Source organism: Lutra lutra, chromosome X, assembly GCF_902655055.1.
Source record: "Lutra lutra chromosome X, mLutLut1.2, whole genome shotgun sequence".
Taxonomy (NCBI): domain Eukaryota; kingdom Metazoa; phylum Chordata; class Mammalia; order Carnivora; family Mustelidae; genus Lutra; species Lutra lutra.
In genome coordinates this window covers 53,390,494-53,414,564 of record NC_062296.1, presented here as the reverse complement: position 1 = coordinate 53,414,564, position 24,071 = coordinate 53,390,494, and the positions used below count along the sequence as shown (strand labels likewise).

Below are 24,071 nucleotides of genomic sequence, written 5' to 3'. Positions count from 1 at the left end.
GGGAAAATAAGCAGATGAAAAGGTGCTCCATATCATATGTCATTAGAAAAATGCAAATTAAAACAACAGTGAGATATCATTATACATTATCAGAATAGCCAAATTCAAAACACTGACGACACCAAATGCTGATGAGGAGGCAGAGTAAAAGGAACTCTCATTTGCTGCTGGTAGGAATGCAAAAGTGGTACAGCCATTTTGGAAGACAATTTGGCAGTTTCTTATGAAACTGAACATACTCTTAACATACAATCCATCAATCACACTCCCTGGCATTTACTCAGAGGAACTAAAAACTATGTCCACAAAAAAACCTACACATGGATATTTATAGCAGCTTTATTCATAATTGCCAAAATTTGGAAGCAACTAAGATGTAGGTAAATGGATAAACTGTGGTATACCCAAACAATGAAATATTTATTCAGCACTAAAAATAAATGAGTTATCAAGCCATGAAAAGACATGGAGGAAACTCAAATGCATATTACTAAGAGAAAGAAGCCAATCTGAAGAGTCTACACATTTTATGATTCCAACTAATGGATATTCTGGAAAAGCAAAACCACGGGACAGTAAAAATGTCAGTGATTGCCAGAGGTTAGGAGGGGAGAGAAACATGAATAGGCAGAGCACAGAGAACTTTTTTTAGGGCACTGAAACTATTCTGTATGATATGAAAATGCTATAATGGTAGGTGCATGTCATTATACATTTGTCCAAACTCAGAATTTATGCTGCCAAGAGTAGACTCTGATGCAAACGATGAGTTTGAGTGATAATCATGTGTCACTGTAGGTCTGTTGATAGTAAATGCACCACTCTGGTGAGGAATGTTGAGAGTGGAGAGGCTATGAATGTGCGGGCAATAGGAATATGGAAAATCTCTGTACCTTCCTCTCAATTTGACTGTGAACTTTAAACTCCTCTAAAATATAGTCTGTTGGGTCATGCTTCCTCACAATGCTCCTGTACTTGCCTGCTTCGGTATCTCTCCCGTTATCCACAGTGGCTATTTCAAATCCTTGATTCCACTACCTCCCTCTTCTCTCTCAGAAAATGACACTGCCTGTTTCTTAGACAAAAATGAAGTAATAGGAGGAGATCCACCTCAACTTCCCACACTGAAACCACCTCCTTCTGCACCCATCCTTCCCACCTGCTACAAAGAAAGGACTATCCTTCCTCCTTTCTAAAGTCAGCTTTTCCACCTGGTTACATCTTTTTTTTTTTAATTTTATTTTTATAAACATATATTTCATCCCCAGGGTACAGGTCTGTGAATCACCAGGTTTACACACTTCACAGCACTCACCATAGCACATACCCTCCCCAGTGTCCATAATCCCACCCCCTCCCCCCCCACCCCCCCCCCCCCCATCAACCCTCAGTTTGTTTTGTGAGATTAAGAGTCACTTATGGTTTGTCTCCCTCCCAATTCCATCTTGTTTCATTTACTCTTCTCCTACCCCCTTAACCCCCCATGTTGCATCTCCTATCCCTCATATCAGGGAGATCATATGATAGTTGTCTTATCTTCTCAATCAATCAACCCTTTCTTCGGTATCTTCAACCTCTCCTGCCTTCCTTTCTTCCTTCTCCTTCACAATAGCATTTAAACAAGCCCACCTGGATCTTTACAGATGAAAAAGAGAAGGCACTCCCTCCTGTCTGCCCCTCTGACACTTCACAACCAAATATCTTCTTTGTTTAAACCTGTGCAGGTTCATAATGACTTATTTGGATAGTTGTCACTTACACATGGTACAAAACTCAAAAGGTACAAAACTGTATACAGTGAAAAGTCCACCGACTTCTTGCCACCTAGTATTGTCCAGAGACGTTTAACCAGAGCCAAAAACCTGTAAGAGGAATGTTCCAGAGTTGCTATGTATACTTTCTCACCTACTGCTATGGTCTGATTTTAGTCCCCACCTTCTTTAAAACAGAGCTCATCAATATTCTGACCTTCTTAGTGATACAAGCAATAAGCACGTATCTCCTTTATCTCACTTGATCTCTTAGTGGGATTATCACACAGTGCTGACCCTGTGCTCTCTCCACTTGACAAGCTCTCTACCTTTGACTTCCAGAACAACCCCTCTGTCTGATGTCCAGTTCTTCAGTTAACAGCTCATGAGCATCTGCCACGCCCTAGTCCAAGTGCAGGGGAGACAAAGACAGAACAAAGCATACAAAAATCCCTGCCTTCATGGAGCTCACATTCTACAGAGAAACAAGAAACAAAATAAATCAATGTAATCAGTAAATACATTGTATCATAGTAAGAAGAGCCAAGCAGAAGAATCCAGCAGGAAGAGGAATATATATATGCACGTGTATATAACTACACACAGACAGAGACACAAACACAGGCACACGTGCACACACACACACACACACACACACACACATTGGGGGCGGAGGATGGCAACAGTGCTGAAATTTACATAAGAAAGCCGGTAGATACTAAAATTTATGTAGCAACCCACTGACAAAATGACTTTTTAAAAAGATTTTATTTATTTATCTGACAGAGAGAGAGTGAATGCACAAGCATGGGGAGCGGCAGGTAGAGGGAGAAAGAAACAGGCTCCCCACCAACCAAGAAGTCCAATGTGGGGCTAGATCCCAGGACCCCAGGATCATGACCTGAGTTGAAAGCAGATGCTTACCCCACTGAGCCACCCAGGCACCCTAGAAAATGACCTTTGATTAAAGACCTGAGGGAAGTAAAGGAGCAAGCCATATGGATATGAGGGAAGAACATCACAATTAGAGAGAATACCAAGGACAAAAGCTCTGTGGCAGGAGTGTGCCTAGATTATTAAAGCAATGGAGAGGAGAACAGTGTTCTGGAATAAATAGAGTGGGCGTGGGGGACCGTGATAGGTCAGAAAAGTAATGGGTTCATGCAGTAGGGTCTTGTAGGACATCATAAAGGACACTGGCTTTTCCTGAGTGAAAAACCAGGTGAATCCATGGAACAACTATAAGCAGGGATGTGATGTGATCTTAGTTATGTCTTTGGCTGCTGCTTCTGTTTCCCACTGCACTCTTTCTTCTACCCACTCCTTAAAGGTTGATGTTTCTGCAGCCTTCTTGCCTAGGCATTCTTCTCCCCTCACTTCCCATTGTTGATCTTACTGCCAGGACTCCATGTGCCCTCTACACCCATAAAACAGGAAGCCAGATCCTTCTGTTGAGTTTCAGACCCTTCCCTCAAAATGCCTCCTGGTACTTCTACAGGATAGCCTCCTTACCTATTTCAAATTTCACATGTCAAAATTCAAACTCTCCTTCTGCCCGCACTCTAAACCAGCTCCCTCTCTTGGCAGTTGCCACCATAACCTCAAACTGCCTGAGTGTATATCCCGGATGTCCCTGTCGCTTATTAGCTGTGGGATCTTGGGCATGTTACCTCTCTGTGCCTCAGTTTCCTCATCCCTAAAAGTGGGGATAAAAACTGTATATACCTCATAAGGTTATCAAAAATAAATGAGTTAATCCATACAAGATGTTTACAACAGTACCTAGTGCACAGTTAAGTGTTCTGTATGTGTTGCTACTACCATTCAAGTTATCATCACGTCCTATCCTTCTATCTTGTGATTAGCCCTATTGTCACCCTTCCTCCCCTTGCTCTAATCCAGGCCCCTATTATCTCTAACTGGGATTACTGCTGTCTTCCTAACTGGCCTCCTGGCCTCTACTCTGTCCTCACCCAACAGGCTCTTCCCACTATAGCCAAAGTGATTGTTTAAAAAACCCTTGCTCAGGGGCGCCTGGGTGGCTCAGTGGTTTAAAGCCTCTGTCTTTGGCTCAGGTCATGACCCCAGGATCCTGGGATAGAGCCCCACTTCGGGTTATCTGCTCAGCAGGGAGCCTGCTTCCTCCCCTCTCTCTGCCTACTTGTGATCAGTCTGTCAAATAAATAAATAAATAATCTTAAAAAAATTTTTTTAAAAACCCCTTGCTCAGCAATATCCACAATAGCCAAACTATGGAAAGAACCTAGATGTCCATCAACAGATGAGTGGATAAAGAAGATGTGGCATATATACACAATGGAATACTATGCAGCCATCAAAAGAAATGAAATCTTGCTGTTTGCAATGACATGGATGGAACTAGAGGGTATTATGCAGAGCGAAATAAGTCAATCAGAGTAAGATAATTATCATATGATCTCTCTGATATGAGGAATTTGAGAGGCAGGACGGGGGGTCGTTGGGTGTAAGGAAGGGAAAAAAAATGAAACAAGACGGGACCAGGGAGGGAGACAAACCATAAGAGACTCTTAATCTCACAAAACAAACTGAGGGTTGCTGCGGGGAGAGGGAGGGATAGGATGGCTGGGTGATGGACATTGGGGAGGGTATGTGTTATGGTGAGTGCTATGAATTGTGTAAGACTGATCATTCACAGACCTGTACTCCTGAAGCAAATAATGCATTATATGTTAATAAAAATAAAATAAAGTAAAATAAAAACCCTTGCTCAAAACCCCTCACATGCTTCCCAATTTTTTAAGGTAAAGTTTAAACTTACCACAGTCTAAAAGGCCTTGCCTCTCTACCCTGACCTCTGGCCTCTGACACACAGTGTCAGCTACATAATTTGTGAGGCCTGGTACAAACGAAAACCAGGAAAAAAAAAAAAAAGAAAAAAGCTTCCTTTCTTCTGGGTCTCTCTCTCTCAACTTGTCATAGAGCTTTTTGTTATTTATTGTCATGCTCCCTTAGCATGAGAATACTCAAGGGGAAGTACAGGCCAACTCCTGTGACTCAGGGCACAGGATGTATGAACCTAACCCTGACTCTCTTGCACTTGCATTCAGACCTGGTGCCCCAGGCAGCCAATCGAGAACCTGTTTAGGGAGTGGAGAGGCAGTAGGAGGGAAGATCACATGTGAGTGAAAGCTCGAAGTCCCTAGGACACACTGCACTGTCTAACTGGATTTCACATACAAAACACAAATTCAAAGGTCAAGTTATTAAGAATTTCAAGACAATAACCATAGAACATTAAACCTCAAGCATGGGGTCCCCTAACAAATATGAGGCTCTGTGTGACTGGTCACATGCCCACGAAGTCAGTTCTACTCTAAAAAGTCAGCTGCCATGCTTCTTTTGGTCTGGGTCTCATCACACATGGCTCTCTGTGCCGAGAACATTCCTGCTCTTCCCCTTCCCTGCCATCATGGCATGCCACACACACTATCCTTACTTCAGCACTCACCACATGGACTTGCAACTGCTCATTTACTTGCTATCTGCCCCCACTACATTTGGCAGACAGCACGGATCTTGTTCACCAGAAATCTTTACCTTACTCATCTCCCAGTCTTGTTTTATTTATTCTTCAACTCAATTCAACAAACATTCATTGGGCTAGATAATTCCTCACATCAGGAAGAAAGATGGATGAAAATGAGACTTCTGGCTGCACTGTCTCAATAATTATCACCTGGGACCAAGTGTCCTAAATGCTAATTTGCTTCCTTAGTGAAGAGGCCAATTATCACAGCACCAGGTCTCAAGACTAAGATGACTTATCCCCACTGTGCACCAGAAAGCCTGGTACATGGTAGACAGTCAGTCAGTATTTGTTAAAGGAGTGAATGCACAAATTCAATAAATATTGATTGAGAACAGACACCTCCCTCATGGAGTGGACATTCTAGAGGGGAAGATGGACAAGTGGTGCCAAAAGTTTCGTAAGTGGTAAAAAGTAAAAGAGCAGGCTAGGGGGATGAGGGGAAAATGAGTGAATTTGAACCCTGCATAGAGGAAACTGAGGAGAAAACTGAGCTATGAATTTTATATATATATACATATATATATAAAATCACATTTAATCTCCACAATCAATCAGGGCATTCTATAAAGTATTCAGAGGCACTACAGCACAGAGGTTAAAAATACAGAGTTGGGAGCCAAACTGCCTAGGTTCAAACCACCTCTGCCACTTACTGGATGTGTGAACTTAGATGGAGAGAAGAAGGCAACCTGACTAGGGGCAGCAGGACCTGAAGTAGCGGGTGTCAACAGAGACCAAGAGACCTAGACTTCTACTCCCACCTGTCAGTACCTAAGTCGCACCCCCTTCACCTGCCACTAAAGTGCAGTGTCTAAAGAGGCCTGCAAAAACAGAAGATATAATAATACCCAGAATCTCATAATACCCAAAATATCCAGGATATCATGAAAATAAGCACTCATTATATCAAGAACAAGGAAAATCATAACTTGAATAAGCAAAGGAAATCAATAATCTCAACGCTGAGAGGACACAGATGTTGGAATTATCTGGCAAGGATTTTAAAGGAGTAATCATAAAAATGTTTTAATGAACAATTACAAACATGCCAGAAACAAATGAATAGATAGAAAATGTCAGCCAAAAAAAAAAAAAAATGGAGAATTTCTGCAAAGTAGAAGATAAAGAAAAGAACCAATGGCACTTTTAGAACTAAACGCTGTAATAACTTTAATGAAAATTCACTGGATGGGCTCAAGAGCAAAATGGAGACAACAGAGGGGGGGGAAAAAACAGTAAACCTGAAGATAAACAGAGATTACCCAATTTGAACAACAGGAAGAAAAGAGACTGAACTATGAACAACTCTACACCAACAAACTGGACAACCCATAAGAAATGGATAAATTCTTAAAAACATAGAATCTACCAAGACTGAATCAGGAAAAAGTAGAAAATGTGAACAGACCAATTACTAGTATAAAGACCGACTCAGCAACAACAACAAAAAACTTTCAGTTAAGAAAAGCCCAGGACCAGGTGGCTTCACCAGGGAATTTTACCCAAATATTTAAAGACAAATTAATTACAATTCCTCTCCAATTCTTCAAAAATAATCAAAGAGGAAGGAAGACTCTCAAACTCATTTTAGTAGGCCAGCATTATCAAATAAAACAAAGCAAAAGCCAAATAAAGACACTAAGAGACACTACAAGAAAAGTACACACTAATATCACTAATATCCCTGATCAGTACAGATGAAAAAATTCTCAACAAAATACTACCAAACTGAATTCAGCAGTAGATTAAAATAAGCATTTACCATGATCAAGTGTGATTTATCTTTGGGATGCAAAGATGTTTCAATATAAGCAAATCAACAAAGGTGATACATCACATTAACAGAATGAAAGAAAAAAAATCATGTAATCATCTCAAAAAGCACAGAAAAAGTATCTGGCAAAATTCAACATCTGTCCATGATAAAAACTCCCAAAAGACAGGGTATAGAAGAAAGGTGTCTCAACATAAAAAGGCCATATATAACAGGCCCACAGTTGACATCACACTCAAAGGTGAAAGGTTGAAAGCCTTTCCTGTAAGATCAGGAACAAGACAAGGGTGCTCATTCTCACCACTCCCATACAACATAGTATTAGAAATCCTGCAACAGAGCAATCAGGCAAGAAAAAGAAATAAAATGCATCAAAATTAGAAAGGAAGAAATAAAATTATCTCTATTTACAGATGACATGATATTATGTATAGAAAATTATAAGATTCTCCACCAAGAAACTTAGATCTAATTCATGAATTCAGGAAAGTTACAGGATACCAAATTAATATACAAAAATCAGTAACATTTTTCTACACTAACAACAAATCATCTAAAAAGAAATAAAGAAAATCATCCCATTTACAAAGTATAACAAATGTAAAATACTTACAAGAAGGTGAAAGATCTCTGTACTGAGAACCATAAGCCATCAGTGAAAGAAACTAAAGATACAAATAAATGGAAAGAAAACCTGTGTTCATTGATTAGAAGAATATCATTAAAATCTTAAATTGGTATAGCCACTATGCAAAAAAGTATGGAGGTTCCTCAAAAAATTAAAAATAAAACTACCACATGATATAGTGATTCCACTTCTAGGTAAATATCCAAGGAAACAAAATCACTATGTTGAAGAAATATCTGCAACTCCATGTTCACTGTAGCATGATTTACAATAACCAACTCATGGAAACAACCTAAGTGCCCACCAAAAGATGAATGGACAAAGAAAATGTGACATGCACACACATAAAATGGAATACTATTTTATTAAGCCATTAAAAAAAAAGAAATCCTACCATTTGCAACAACATGGACGGGCCTTGAGGGCATTACACTAAATAAGTTAGTCAGAAGAAGATAAATAACATAGGATCTCACTATACACTTATACGTGGAATCTAAACAAAAAATAAAACATTAGAAGTCCTAGCAACAGCAATCAGACAACAAAGAGAAATAAAAGGTATCCAAATTGGCAATGAAGAAGTCAAACTCTCTCTCTTCGCAGATGACATGATTCTTTATATGGAAAACCCAAAAGACTCCACCCCCAAACTGCTAGAACTCATACAGCAATTCAGTAACGTGGCAGGATACAAAGTCAATGTACAGAAATCAGTGGCTTTCTTATACACTAACAATGAAAATACAGAAAGGGAAATTAGAGAATCGATTCCATTTACTGTAGCACCAAGAACCATAAGATACCTGGGAATAAACCTAACCAAAGAGGTAAAAAGATCTGTACTCGAGGAACTACAGAACACTCATGAAAGAAATTGAAGAAGACACAAAAAGATGGAAGACCATTCCATGCTCTTGGATCGGAAGAATAAACATTGTTAAAATGTCTATACTGCCTAGAGCAATCTATACTTTTAATGCCATTCCAACCAAAATTCCACCGGTATCCTTCAAAGAGCTGGAGCAACTATTCCAAAAATTTGTATGGAACCAGAAGAGACCCCGAATCACTAAGGAAATGTTGAAAAACAAAAATAAAACTGGGGGCATCACGTTACCTGATTTCAAGCTTTACTACAAAGTTGTAATCACCAAGACAGCATGGTACTGGCATAAAAACAGACACACAGACCAGTGGAACAGAGTAGAGAGCCCAGATATGGACCCTCAACTCTATAGTCAGTTAATCTTCGACAAAACAGGAAAAAATATACAGTGGAAAAAAGACAGTCTCTTCAATAAATGGTGCGGGGAAAACTGGGCAGCTATATGTAGAAGAATGAAACTCAACCATTCTCTTAAACCGTACACAAAGATAAACTCAAAATGGATAAAAGACCTCAACGTGAGACAGGAATCCATCAGAATCCTAGAGGAGAACATAGGCAATAATCTCTTCGATATCAGCCACAGCAACTTCTTTCAAGATATGTCTCCAAAGACAAAGGAAACAAAAGCCAAAATAAACTTTTGGGACTTCATCAAAATCAAAAGCTTCTGCACAGCAAAGGAAACAGTCAACAAAACAAAGAGGCAACCCACGGAATGGGAGAAGATATTTGCAAATGACACTACAGACAAAAGGTTGATATCCAGGATCTATAAAGAACTCCTCAAACTCAACACACACAAAACAGATAATCCTATCAAAAAATGGGCAGAAGATATGAACAGACACTTCTCCAATGAAGACATACAAATGGCTATCAGACACATGAAAAAATGTTCATCATCACTAGCCATCAGGGAGATTCAAATTAAAACCACCTTGAGATACCACCTTACACCAGTTAGAATGGCCAAAACTAGCAAGACAGGAAACAACATGTGTTGGAGGGGATGTGGAGAAAGGGGAACCCTCTTACACTGTTGGGGGGAATGCAAGTTGGTACAGCCTCTTTGGAGAACAGTGTGGAGATTCCTCAAGAAATTAAAAATAGAACTTCCCTATGACCCTGCCATTGCACTACTGGGTATTTACCCCAAAGATACAGATGGAGTGAAAAGAAGGGCCATCTGTACCCCAATGTTTATAGCAGCAATGGCCATGGTCGCCAAACTGTGGAAAGAACCAAGATGCCCTTCAACGGACGAATGGATAAGGAAGATGTGGTCCATATACACTATGGAGTATTATGCCTCCATCAGAAAGGATGAATACCCAACTTTTGTAGCAACATGGACGGGACTGGAAGAGATTATGCTGAGTGAAATAAGTCAAGCAGAGAGAGTCAATTATCATATGGTTTCACTTATTTGTGGAACATAACAAACAGCATGGAGGACATGGGGAGTTAGGAGAAGGGAGTTGGGAGAAATTGGAAGGGGAGGTGAACAATGAGAGACTATGGACTATGAAAAACAATCTGAAGGGTTTGAAGAGGTGGGGGGGTGGGAGGTTGGGGGAACCAGGTGGTGGGTATTAGAGAGGGCACGGATTGCATGGAGCACTGGGTGTGGTGCAAAAATAATGAATACTGTTATGCTGAAAAATAAAAAATTATAAAAAAATTAAAAAAAAATAATAAAACAAGAAAATGCAAACTCATAGAAAAAGAGCTAAGACCTGTAGTTACTAGAGGTCGGGGGGAATGAGGCTGGGAGAATTGAAGAAAGACTGTCAAAAGGCACAAACTTCCAGTTATAAGATAAATACGTACTGGGGATGTAATGTAAGATATGAGGACTACAGTTAACACTGTTATATGGTGTATCTGAAAGTTGCTAAGAAAGTAAATCTAAAAGTTGTTATCACAAGGGAAAAAAAGAGTTTTCTTTTCTTTTTGGGGGGTATCTATATGAAGTGATAGTAACTAAACTTATTGCGGTAACTATTTCATAATATATAAGTGAAGTACTTATACTCTACAACTTAAACTGATACAGTACTGTATGTCAATTATACCTCAACAAAATTGAAAGAAAAAATAGATTAAAAAATACAAACAGAGCTTTCCCAACCTGTAAAACTAAAACCAAAGACAAACTGAAATATTTTTACCCAGAAAAATAGCATACTCAAACTCCTGAACACAAAAGACAAAGGAAAAAATCTTCATCTTTTTTTCAGAGAGAGAGAGAGAGAGCACATGCGAGCAGAGTGCGGGAGAAGGTGGGGGAGCAGGAGAGAATATCTTTAGCAGGCTCCACGCCGAGCATGGAGCCCGACGTGGCGCTCAACCCCATAATCCTGAGATCATGACCTGAGACAAAATAAGGAAACGGATGCTTAACAGACTGAGCCACCCAGGCACCACCAAAGGAAAAAACTTTTAAAGCAGTGATAAAGAAATGACACATTACCTAAAGGAGGACACCAATTCAAGTGAATAAGGATCTCTCATCCAAAACTATGAGGCCAAAAGGAAGCAGCACAATAGTTTTTAAGAGCTGAAGAAGAACTAAAAACCCAGAACCTAATATCAAATGAAAAGACCATCAGGGGCTCCTGGATGGCTCAGTCACTTTAAGTTAAGCGGCTGCCTTTAGCTCAGGTCATGATCTCAGGGTCCTGGGATAGAGCCCCGCATCCTGGGGTAGAGCAGGATCCCTGCTCAGCAGCGAGTCTGCTTCTCCCTATCCCTCTGTGATCTCTCTTGCTCTCACTCTCTATCAAATAAATAAATAAAATCTTTAAAAAAAAAGACCTTTAGGAATCCAAGAGAAATCAAGACATTCTCATATGAAGGAACACTAAAAGTATCTGTTGCCAGCAGACCTATCCTAAAACAACGGCCAAAGGAAGCTCTCTAAAAAGGAAGATGACAAATGAATCTTTGGGACAATCAGGAAATAAGCCAGAAAAGGGGAAGGAGTAAAAATATAGGTAAATAGAGTATACTTTCCTTACCTTCTTGAGTTTTCTAAATCTGTTTGACAGTTGAAACAAAAACTGTAACACTATCTGATGTGCTTCTCATTGTAGGTAGAGAAAATATTCAAGATAATTATACTATAAACCTGGAAGCATAAAGGAGTTTAAAGGGTAGTAAGGTTTCTACTCTTCACTCAAATTGGTAAGATGTCAATACTAGATGATTGTGGTATGTTATGTATATATTATGTTAGTACCTAGAGCAAGCAGTGAAAAAAGCTATACAAAGAGATATATTCAAAAACACAACAGATAAGTCAAGGTGGAATTCTAGAAAATTCCACGGGGTGGTAGGATAAAGAGAAGAGAGAAAAGAGGAACAACCAGAAAATAAAACAAAGCAAAATGACAGACTTAAGCCCCAATATATCAATAACCACATTAAGTAGAAATGGTCTAAATATAACAAAGGAGAAAGGCAGAGTGGATAAAAATGATACTAAACTTACTATATGCTATCTACTACAAAAAACTCACTTTATATACAATGATGAAAACTGAAAGTAAAGGGATAAAAAAGGATATATGATGCAACCTTTAATCAGAAGAAAGGAGTGGCTATATTAATATCATATAAAGTAGACTTCCATGCAAAAAATTACCAGAGACAGAGAAGGACATCATAATAATAACAAGGTCAATCCACCAAGACATAGCAATCTTCAATGCATATGCATCAAACAACAAAGCTGCAAAATATGAAGCTGAACTGATAGGAAACAAACTGAAAGGAAACTGATAGAACTGAAAGGAAACAAATTGACACTTGTAACTGGACACTTCAATATCTCCTTCTCAACACTTGACTGAACTAGATAGAAAATCAGCAAGGACAAGGAACAATTCAGCAACACCATCAACCAACAGGAGTAAATTGACATTTATAGAAAACTCAACCCAGCAACAGCAGGATTCTTTTCATGTGACCATGGAACATTTACCAAGATAGAGCATATCCCAGGCCACAAAACAAACCTCAATAAGTTTAAAGAAAGTGAAATTAGACAGAGAATATTCTCTGACCACTATGGAACCAAAACAGAAATCAGTAACAGAATTAACAGGAAAATCTACAAATATGTGGAAACTAAACAACACACTGCTATGCAATTCATAAATCAAACATGAAGTCTCTAAGGAAATTGAAAATTACATTGAACTAGAGGCACCTGGGTGGCTCAGTCGGTTAAACATCTGACTATTGGTTTTAGCTCAGGTCATGATCTCAGAGTCATGAGAATGAATCCAACATCAGGCTCCATGCTTAGCGTGGAGTGTACTTGAGGATTCTCTTCCTCTCCCTTTGCCCCCTGCCCTCTCTCTCAAATAAATAAATAAATCTTTAAAAAATTACATTGAACTACATGAAAAGGAAAATATCAAAATTTGTGGAACACAGTTATATCCATACTAAGAGGGAAATTAGTAAGACTAAATACTTACATTAGAAAATGGGAAAAGTCTCAAATCAATAACCGAAGGTCCCACCTCAAAAAATTAGGTAAAGAGGAGAAAAATAAATCCAAAGCAAGCAGAAGGAAATAATAAAGGCATAAAATCAATGACGTTGAAAACAGAAAGACAATAGAGAATGCCAACAAAACAAAAAGCTTGTTCTTTGAAAAGATCAACAAAACTGACAAATGTCTACCAAGTCTGAGAAAGAAAAAAGGAGATGCAAATTTTCAGTATCAGGAATGAAGTATCACCACAAAGCTAGTCTGTGGGAATACTGTCAACAATTCTACACACTTACATTTGACAACTTAGATGAAATGTATCAGTTCCTTGGCAAGCACGAACTACCACAACATACCCAATATTAAATAGATAACTTTAATAGTCCTAAAACTATTAAATAAATATAATCCATAATTTTAAAATGATTAAATTTTTAAAAGATTAAACCAAGTTAATTAGGCAAAGTATTTAGCATAGTGGCTGACACATTTGCTAGTACTTGGTAAACAAAGGCCATTTTTTTTTCATTATCATTTTATTTAAATTACAACCACTCTTGGGGAAACTAGGCTTCACAGAGATGAAATCCTTTGCTTAGAAGAGTCAGAATTCGAACCCAGTTCTGAAGCTAGTGCCATTTCCTCCAGAGTTCAGAGTCACCCCTGGAGGCTGTGCCAACCAATACCTCCTTTCTAGACAGGAACACTGCAAAGGAGTAACGTTTTGCCAAAGCCCCAGACATCAATAAATGCTCACCAACTAACTCTCTGCCAGTGTACAACAGTGATTCTTGAAAGTTAAGGTGCATCAGATTCTTCCTTTTTGTTAGAAATTGCTGGGTCCCAGCCCAAGAATTCACATTTTTAACAAATTTCGTTAATGAACCACACTTTGAGAACACTATACAATAAGGGTATGTTAGCCTGCCTATTCCCTCAACATCAGAAGCTGTCACACTCTGCAGAGAAGGGGAAGAACTGAGACAGAATAATGCTATAAGTCAGGGATTCTGAGGGTGGCCCCCACTCACCTACTAAATCAGAAACCCTGTAAGTGGGGCCTACCTACCTTGTCTTTTAACAGGTCTCCCACGTGATTCTGATGCACGTTAAAGTTGGGAGAACCACTGCTCTACAAATCAAAGTGACTTGCAAAAACCCCACCCTTTATAGTAGGAGAAATAAAGCTAATACCAACATTTTTCCACTTTTGAGAACCTGGGCTCTGGAGCCAGGTAATTCTAAGTTCAAATACAGACTTTAGAAAGTAATTCCACGAATTGTAGATTCTCACCAGCAAAATGGAACGGTCACCTTCCTTGTTATAACCTTTCCAGGAAGTAACTTGGCATTACTATTCCCCAACCGGACTTTAAGAAATCTAGCCTCTGGAAGTCATCAGAAACGTGGACGGATTTATATCACCTACAGGCATTTGTGGGCTTAACTATGGTGAGCAATCATGAAAAGTCCACAATATCGAGTCATTTTCAATTGTGCTTAAGTACAATCGTATATGGAGCACTGTGAGCCTGGTGTGTGTGCGTGCATGTGCATGGACACAATGCACTGAGTAAGCAGGAGCGACCCAAGGACCTTATTCTCAGCTGGCTTCCTTGTTTTCTGCTAGCCCAGAGACAGAAGCACGAAGACATAAAAATGTGGTCTCTTTCATAGAAAAAAAAATTAAGGCAATTTGCCTGTGTTGGGGTGTTTACAGAAACACAGGACTCACCATAGAAATGTGATTAAGGAGGAGCGTGGTCCGTAAACCCATTTCCATATTTGTAAATTTGGAATTCTTAAAGACCTCCGTGGCATTCATTATAAATGTCAAGTCTCTAATGTGCAACAATATTCACCATAATGTTTTTCTTTTTGTTTTAACCAGAACCCCGTATTAAAATGAAAAACATTTCCAGAATCCTCCAAGTTTCCCTCATATCACAATATTTCATTATAAAATAGTAGAACTAATGTTAAGTATCCAACCACAGAGGAAATGACCAAGTAACTGATGACACATATATATGGTGGGATATCAGAAATGAAGTTTAGAAGAATATTTGACGACCTGGTAAAATACTCACATTATAATGTTCAGTAAGAATACAAATCAGGCTACAAAATGGTATTTATAATACAATCCTATTTTATAAAAATACAGTTTCATATTCTAAGTCAAAAGACAGGAGTTAATGCAACAAAACATTTAACAGTGGATTATGCAGGATAGCAGATTCATAGATGATTTTTATTTCCTTCTTTATAATTTTTCTTTTCTACAATGAGCATGTCTCACATATGCAGTCAGGAAAAAACTTAAAATATTATTTAAAAAAGAAAAATCTAACTTCCAGGGTTGGGTGTGGATTGAAATAATTTATGCAAAGTCCCTGTCATGGGGCCTGGCATATGAGAGCATATGGTCCAGTTTTCTGTTCCTAAACTGTGCGGTTAGCGTCTCTACATTGTAGGCAGGAAGGAATTCCTTCCTAAGTTTGAACCTACACACTTTTCACATAAACCAAAGCAAGGGCACAGGCAATAGCTTTTTTTAAGAAGACACATTCATTCATTCATTCATTCAAAAATGCACTCAATCTATGAAATGTTTAGCACTGAGCTAGGTTCTAGGGATAGCAAAACTGAAAAGATGACATATCTGCCCTCAAGTAGCTCTGGCTAATGAGTGACACAGACGTATTTATGACTATGAGATGATGAAATAATTACTTTCGGTAAATATGTACACAAAGTGCAATAGGAACCAGGAGGATGGAGGCCTTTTACAGAGGAGATATATGCTATGAGTTGTAAAAGAGAGGACATTAGTAGGAATAGCACACACAAAGAAGAGGCATAAAGGAGTATAAAATCCTCCCAGAACTCTAAGTAGTTCAGTCTCGCTGGGGCATAAAGACAGAAACAGGAGGAGGAGTGGCGGGAAATGAGACTGAACAAGTAGATCACAAAAGGTCTTATCTGTCACACAAAGGAGACTGAATTTCATTCTATAGGGGAACCACCAAAAGAATTTTAAACAGAGGAGTGACTTGATCAGCAGTAGCAAAGATACCAGGAATCCTGAAAATCATCTTAATCCCGCTAATTTCCAGAGGAAAGGAAAATGCCCCACCCTGTAGGTCTGTCCTCTCTTAAACAACATGAAGCAGCAAACAGAACTCCACACCTGGGGTGCCTAGGTGGCTCAGTTGGTTAAGTGACTGCCTTTGGCTCAGGTCATGATCCTGGAGTCCCAGGATCAAGTCCTGCATTGGGCTCTCTGCTGAGCAGGGAGTCTGCTTCTCCCTCTGACTCTCTCTCTCTCAAGTACATAAATAAAATCTTTAAAAAAAAAAAAAGAACTCCACACCTGGCACACAGTAAATACTCAATAAAGATCAGGTGAACATGAACGTGAATGCCCTGCAAGGGGCAATCCCTGCTGAGAACAGAATTTTAGCAGTATCAGCACCTTCAGTCTGGTCTTGGGTGAAACAACAGAAACTCATTTGTAAGGGACTAGTGACAACTGAAAACTAGAATCTAACATGCAACAGGAGGCACCATATACTGTTCTGTTGTACTCCAGTGCAAAAATTCCTCTCATGGTTTTCTCTCCAAAACTGGAATTTAAGTCCCAATTATGGGATAACATCAGTTTTTTCCCACACACTAACTTCTCTGGGATCCTGGGTGACAGGTGCTTATGAGCACACATGGTTAACGAGGAAATTCATTAGTGGCCTTATTCCTGCTGTTTTACCCAATATCTCTTCTGCTTAATTCAATTCAGTTGGATGGTTCTGCAGATAAATACTGAAGAAACAGAAATCCTATTGTATTTCTGCCTCCACTCACTGAGTGCATGCAAAATACTTTAAATAATCAGAACAGATGTATTAGATATATTAGATATATTTTATAGGCAAAGACAATGGGGCTCAGAGAGGCAAAGCAACTTACCCAAGGACACACTGATATTAAGTTGCAAAGCCACAACTCAAACCCATGTTTGTTGGACTCAGTTATCTCAAGAATATAGTACTGTATGCTACAAAGCCTGAGTCTAAGGCAAAACACAACTGCCAGGGTACAAAACTGATACATTTGCAAAAATATTTTGCAAATTAAATAAAGTCAAAGGGGGCAAAGAAGAAACATATATGGGAAAAGAGAAAAAAGGAAGACACCAGAAGCCAATGTCAGCTAGGCTCTGGTCTGCAAGAAGGGATGAGAGAACCTGGGTCTGGGAGGTGGGTTGGAGGTAATTCTTCACTGGAGTGGGGGGAGGGGCGCGGGGTGCGGGTTGTTTTCTGAGCGAGAACCTAAAACAGGGCTGAGAAAGGAGCGAGCAAATGAGCACCTGCCCAGCCCTCCTTACCTGCCATGAAACCAGTCCTGGCACATGTCACACTCGATCATGAAGCGGGTCACATCATAAGGCAGCCGGCAGAGGCAATACACTGGCACTGAGGCCATCTTCGCCCGGCCTTGGAGCGCTCTGCGGCGGGCCAGGTTCGTAGCGTCGAGAGAAGCAGCAGGCAGCAGCACGCGTCCTTTCTGGACGATGGCTGGGCACAAACAACACTTTTTAACCTAGTGAATCAGGTCCCCTAGGGTACCAACCCTCCGTTCACGAATGGGCAGTTAGTGCTGCGGAGATGCAACACAGCTGGTGTGGCTGTAGGGGGCAATCGGAGAAAAGTCCACCGGCCTCCAGAATTTCCTTAACAAATAAAGGACGGCGTTTGACGGTCAAGGGTTTTTTTGTTTTTTCCCTACCTCCTTCGGCCCCCAGAGTCAGTGATAACTTCTTTCCGGGTTTCAAGGAAATATCTGACGCCTTCAGGAAGCTTCTTTGATCCCTCACTGTACCCTCTCCTTGCTCACAACCTTTCTTCCTAGGGCTCTATTATGACGCAAACGAGAGCCTAAAGAAATACGCTGGGGTACATCAGAAAAAGCCCCTTCTCTCAACCCCAACATAGGGGCAACTAGAGAGAGATGAGGGATCCCTGAAAGTTGGCTCAGATTACTCGACAATTACCTTGATGCCTTCAAGAACAAGGCAAACAAGACTAGGCGCCCAACTCAAATCACAGTTCTGGGTTGTGCTGAGAGTTTAAATGGTCTTCTCCTTCACTCTCAAAATCATTCCATCCCCAACAGTCAGGAGTATCATCACCCCAACAAATGAAAGAAATCTCAATTTCAGAACTGATCCGATCGTCCCCTACTTCAAAGACGAAAGGGTTCCCGTTGCACCCCCAAAACTAAAAAGGATCTCCTTTAAACCCTTGAAACTGAATAGAATTTCTTCACACTCCTGCAACTAAGAAAGGATTCCCCCCCCCCAACGATCAGAAACGGGCAGGCATTTCCTCACAGCCCCCTCAAAGTGACGAGGACTCCCTTGTCCCCCAAAACTGACAGAGATCTCACAAATCCCAAGATTGACAGGAATATTCTTGCAGCCCCCGAAACTTACGAGATCTCCTCACGCCTCCCAAAATGACAGGAACCTCCTCACGCCCCAAACCTGACAAGAATGTCTTTCGTCCCAAGCCCTACAGAGACCTCCTCATCTGCAAAGCTGCAGGGATTGCTCACACTCGCGAAGTTCAGTTCCAGCGACGCGCTGGGAGCCGGGCTCGCACTGGAGCGTCTGGGCGCCTAGCTGAGCGGAGGATCGGCTAGCAGTTCCGGCCCCACCGGCAGCGCGCGCCGAATTCTGGGATCGTCACGACAACGCTGCGAGCCTTGCTCGCCTTCCCGCAGAACCACCCGCTGGGTCTCGCGGGGCCCCGGGCGCCGGGTAGTGCTTCAGGGCAGCTTTCCCTCACGGTTTTGCTCCGGGCCCGGCGTTAGGGCCTACTGGAGCCCGCGGTTCGGGCCTAGTCGGTGGCCGCCCGGTGAACAAGCAAACAGCGTCGTCGCTGGGCCAGCAGGAGATCGCCACGAGGAAGCCAACCAGGAATTAGCTGCGCCTGCGGCCAGATCGGAGAGAAAACTGCCTGAAAAGTCGCCGGGAGCAGCCCAGTGGCAGTGGTAGGCGATTCGAAGTAGTCAATAAAGTTTATTCAAAACAAAGAGGAAGTTGAAACGAAGAGGGGAGGAGAAATATGGGGTAAACAGCTACCATATTGAGAGTGGCGGCGCCGCCGCGGGGAGGCTACCCGACCGCCATCTTATGAGGGCTGGGCACAGGAGGTAACCGCGGCAGAGGCGGGGAAGGGAAGCTAGCGGCTCCCGCGTGACGCCAGCAGAGGCGGGGCGCCAACTTGAGAAAAGGGGACGGGATTCGGCTACCTTTGGTCCTGTTCGTTTCTTCTAGGTAACCAATCGAGGCTGAGGACCTTAAGCCACCATCTTAGGCGAGGCAGTCGCTTGGCTCCATTTTGAGTGGGGCCAGACCCTTTCCAGTTTTCCTCCTCGGGGTAAACGGGGAGTTAAGCATCACCACCACCCCTAACCCCCCGGCGCCAACACGTACACACACACACTCACTCACACTCACTCCTCCTCCGCCTCCACTCCTTCCGTACTCCCTCCCCTCCCCCTCCTCAGCCTTCTCGTCCTATGAGAGGAGGTGAACTCAGTGACTGCAAACTGGCAAAACTAATGGGTGACGGTGGGGGCGGGCTTGGGCCAGGGAAGGGGTGGAGTACGCACAACAGCTTCTGGTCTTCGAGCACATTCAGTGGCTAGGCTGTTTTGCACCGTCTCCGAAGCGTTTATTCTTCACCCTGTAAGGGAACCTCTCTTATTATTCTCAAGTGACCACATGGGCTTAGGGAAGACACGTAGCTTGAATTTCAGAGCCGAGAAGTTGAACTTTGCACCCTCTACTATCCCCATGTTCTGTCATTGGTCCCTCAATTGGTCCCTCAATCCTAGTTCCTCCATAAAGCTTCTGTCGACTTCCCAGCGCCCTCTGAACTCTCTTTTCTTTGACTCCACTGTTTCAGTTCAGTTTGCTTCAGATACAGTGTAGGATTTTCATGCACAAGTCCCAAGATTTTCTGACTGCAGCCTGAGGGTTGGGTGGGAGAAGGGGTTGAAAGAATGGAGATCCACACACATGGTTTAAGATGGCGCTGGTGTTTCCTGACATTCTAGAATATTCTCTAGGAATCCTCATACTATTTCATTTTTTTAAAGGTTCTCACCACTTTAAACAAGAAATTATATGTGTGCACACCAATTTTCTAAGTAGTGGTGGCTTAGGTCCTGGGGATACAATGTTGAAGAGGGACTCTGCAGTGGGAAAATTGCCAGCAGAGGCAGGAGACAAGCTGGCAAGTCAACAATTGGATTACAAGGTCAAGTAAGCACACAGGCACCTCTTGCAAAGTGCAAAATAAAATCATGAAAGTGCATCAGAAGTTGCTTACTGCTGTCAAGGAAGGTGTCAGGGAGATCTGTAGGTCCAATAAATTAACAAGCAAGAGCATGGTAGATAAAAGAATCAACATGTACAAATTCATAGAAGCACATGAGAAAATGTTTACAAAGAGAAATTAAATATTAGATTTTACCCTGTAAGCAATAACAAACCACTAAAGTGTTTGAGTGAGAGCAGCTGAGTCACATTTGTGTCTTAGCCAGGGAAAAATCGAGGTTTAGTGGGACCTGAAGCTTATACAGTTTGTGAGGTAGGAGTTTAAGAAACAGAATAGTGAATACAAAATTAGGCTCAAAGGTGGACAGAGTATTTTTAGAAGCTATTACTACACCTGGGTAATAATTATAAATCGAAGAGATACAATGTCTCACCAAACCCAAACTAAATGTAACTCCTAAATCAGCTTTCACTTAGCTGGGTCTCAAAATGTCTGGCAGCTCCAACACCACCTAATACAAGAGAAAGTGTGACTAGGAGGAAACCAGTGGAAGAGGAAAGCAGTTTTAACCACTTGTGCTTTAAATATAGTTTGCAAACTCTATAAAAACATATGACAACATGACCATATGGCAAGTGATAGGTCCCACAGGTAGAGCCTTCTTAGCTTCACAAGGAGGCAAGATGGACTCATTTTGGCCATAATAAAATTGGAAAGACACAAATAAGATTAACATAGCCCCTGCACAAAGATGCCATGTAATATTATGAAGTCTTCCATAATAAAAAAGAAAAATGAAGGGAGATAGGAGGGAGGAGGCTATTGCATTAGTAATGAAAAAAAAAAAAAGATAAGGACTGAATCAAGATAGCCACACAGGTAGAAAAGGATTAGATAAGTGGAATATTTTGGAGGTTGAATAGGCAGGGCTTAGAGACTAATTGAAACTAGTACATGAGGGAGTGAAAGGAGTGTGAGTTCATTTCTGGGTTGGGTGTCAGGAGTGGATAATGATGCCATTGACTGTATTAGAGTGCACAGAAGGAAAAGCAGGTTTGGTGGAGAAGAAGAAACTAAGTTCAGTTTGGAGCATGTTGTGTTAAAGTGTGCGTGAGACATTAATTCACTGACCCAGAAATTCTTGAGGATTTATTATGCACCAGGCACCATGCTAGGTGCTGAGGATGTAGTGATAACCCAGATAAGATCCTGGCCTCCATGGAGCTGACATTCTACTCGGGGATCAGTCAGTAACCAAACAAATAGAGTTTCATTCATATATTTATTGAGCACGTGCTATATACCAGTCACTGTCCTATGCACTGGGGACTCAAGGCAAATACAAAAAGACAAGGTCCCTGCCCTCCTGTGATTCACATCCCAGCTAGGGAAACAGACAATAAAGTGAGTCAAGCATGAGAATTTCAGATTGCAGTGAGTGCTATGAGGGAAATAAAACAAGTTATGAGATAGAGAAGGATTTGGGTAGAAGTTAGTCTGTTTTTAGATAGGGTACTCAAGGAAGGGTGCTTGGAGAAGGCAGTGTGTAATCTGAGGTCTGAATAATATGAAGTGGCCAGGGACAGGGCAGAAGGAATAAAATGCAAAAGTCCTAATGTGGTGTGGGGGGGCAGTTCAGGGTACCCTTTCAATAAAACACTTCCTGAGCATTTATGATGAACTGGGCCAGGTACAGGTGGTGACTGAGGTGGGGTCTCCAGCCATGAATAAGAGACCCTGTATTTACCCTTACCGAGTAAACAGTCTAATGAGAGAGTCAAAGTTCAATGAACAACACAAGGCCGAAAAAAGTCAAACCCTAAGTGCTGCCTCGGCAGGTATCAACAACATGTGTGGGAACAAAGAGCCACAGTTAATTCAAACATGTTCACATGGTATGTCAGGAAAGCCTTCACAGGAGCTGGCATCTGACCCAGGTACAGTAGTACTCCTCCCCCAGAGTTCCTCCCCGGTGTCCTTGGGCAGCAGGGTGGGCATGCTAAAGGCTAATGGGAAAGGCAACGCCGACAGAGGTGAATCTGAGGCATATTTTGTGGACAAAGGAACTCTTGGCACTGCCATGGTTGGGGAGCAGCTGGCTGCAGTCCTGGAAATGTGTTTTCTGGTTGTGTCCCTCATAGCATCAGTGCATGATGTGAACTGGCTGCCGTAGAAGGAGGCTGCCCTGGAGTCTTTCCTCCCCTACCCCACCTCCACTTAGCAGTTATAAACATTTCCTTTTAATTGCAGAAACAATAGTAAATGCATTCCCATTGTAAACATTCAAACAGGCTGAGGATACCCCCTGCCCACCACTCAGTCCCTGTCTACTTCCTTAGGGGGAACCTCAGTGGCCTCTTTTCCAATTCATCTCTCTGCATATGTTATGTACATTTAACTGGTTAGATGAAAAATGATAAGGGCTAAAGTGGACTATAAAGTACAGGAGAAAGAGAGGGAAATGGAAAAAATTACATGAGGAAGAACAGGCTTGCTCCAAAACAGACTGAGAAGTACAAGGACAGTGAAAACAAAAGAAAAATAATGACAAGTAGCATTATCTGAGGACTTACGATGTGCTGAGCACTGTTCTAGGCTCCTTATATGCATGCATTAACTCACTCAATCCTTAGAGCAACTTTCATCAGAGCCTCAGAGGAAGAATGAAACCCTTGGTGGAGAGGGCTCAGGTGGCAGGCATCCTGCCCTTCTCCAAGCTTGTGACGGGAAGGGGCCATGCAGGTCTGGTTGTCTGCTCTGCACTGCTCCTGGGCCACAGGGTTGATCAGCAACTCCTTAGTGGCAATGAGTGGAGGGAGAGGGGTGAAGAACTGTCTGGAGCTGTGCAGATGAGTCCCCCCTTTCTCCTTCAGTGTGTCTGAAATCCCCCCAGGGGATCTGATGACCATTGCAGGGTCCTAGTTGCAGGCACAAGCCTATGAAACAATCACCTTTTCTTTGGCTGAAGGGGGAAATCAGGGTTCTGAGAGGGAAAACTCTCTACTTGGAATCCACTTCTTAACTCTTGTTAATGTTGATATGTTGACTTCTTTCAATGAATCATGAATGTTCTTAATGGCATCTAGAATGGTGAATCCTTACTGGAAGGTTTTCCATTTACATTGCCTAGGTTCATCAAAGAAATCACTATGGCAGCTATACTGTTAGGAAAGGTATTTCTTAAGTAATGACATGAAAGTTAAAATTACTCCTTGATTCATGGGCTAGAGAATGGATGTTGCATAGCAAGCATGAAAACAACATTAACTTCATTGTACATACATCTCTATCAGAAATGTTGGGTGACTGGGTACATTGTCCTTGGGAAAGCAATCTTTTCTTCTGAGCAGTAGGTTTCCATAGTGGGCTTAAAATATTCAGTAAGCCACATAAACAGATGTGTTGTCATCCAGGCTTTGTTCCATTTATAGAGCACAGGCAGAGTAATTTAGCAGAATTCTTTTTTTTTTTTTAATTCTGGGGGCACCTGGGTGGCTCAGTGGGTTGAGCCTCTGCCTTTGGCTCAGATCATGGTCTCCTGGGATGGAGCCCTGCAGTGGACTTTCTGCTCAGCGGGGAGCCTACCCACCTCCCGCCACCTG

The 24,071-nt window shown here is 41.5% G+C and overlaps 1 protein-coding gene and 1 non-coding gene across 8 annotated transcripts in view; one reads left to right on the top strand and one right to left on the bottom strand.

Moving 5' to 3' along the window:
• PHF8 (PHD finger protein 8) overlaps nt 1-19,013 on the bottom strand; it is a 91,227-nt gene extending 72,214 nt beyond the window's left edge. For 3 of the 7 annotated variants that reach the window (XM_047715467.1, XM_047715472.1, XM_047715473.1), the window contains exons 1-2: nt 18,615-18,812; nt 17,508-17,697 (exon numbers count right to left, since the gene is read on the bottom strand). In XM_047715467.1, the coding sequence (XP_047571423.1) occupies nt 17,508-17,605 (98 nt within the window). In that variant the 5' untranslated portion in view covers nt 17,606-17,697; nt 18,615-18,812. Of the gene's footprint in view, nt 1-17,507; nt 17,698-17,908; nt 18,456-18,614; nt 18,855-18,885 lie in introns of those variants that run through there. The other 4 variants (XM_047715471.1, XM_047715469.1, XM_047715468.1 and 1 more) reach the window with 4 other exon arrangements.
• Nucleotides 19,014-21,148: 2,135 nt separating this feature from the next.
• Nucleotides 21,149-21,255, top strand: LOC125092522 (U6 spliceosomal RNA). Its single transcript, XR_007124982.1, has one exon. It is a non-coding gene; the product is annotated as a U6 spliceosomal RNA (small nuclear RNA).
• Nucleotides 21,256-24,071: the final 2,816 nt, after the last annotated feature.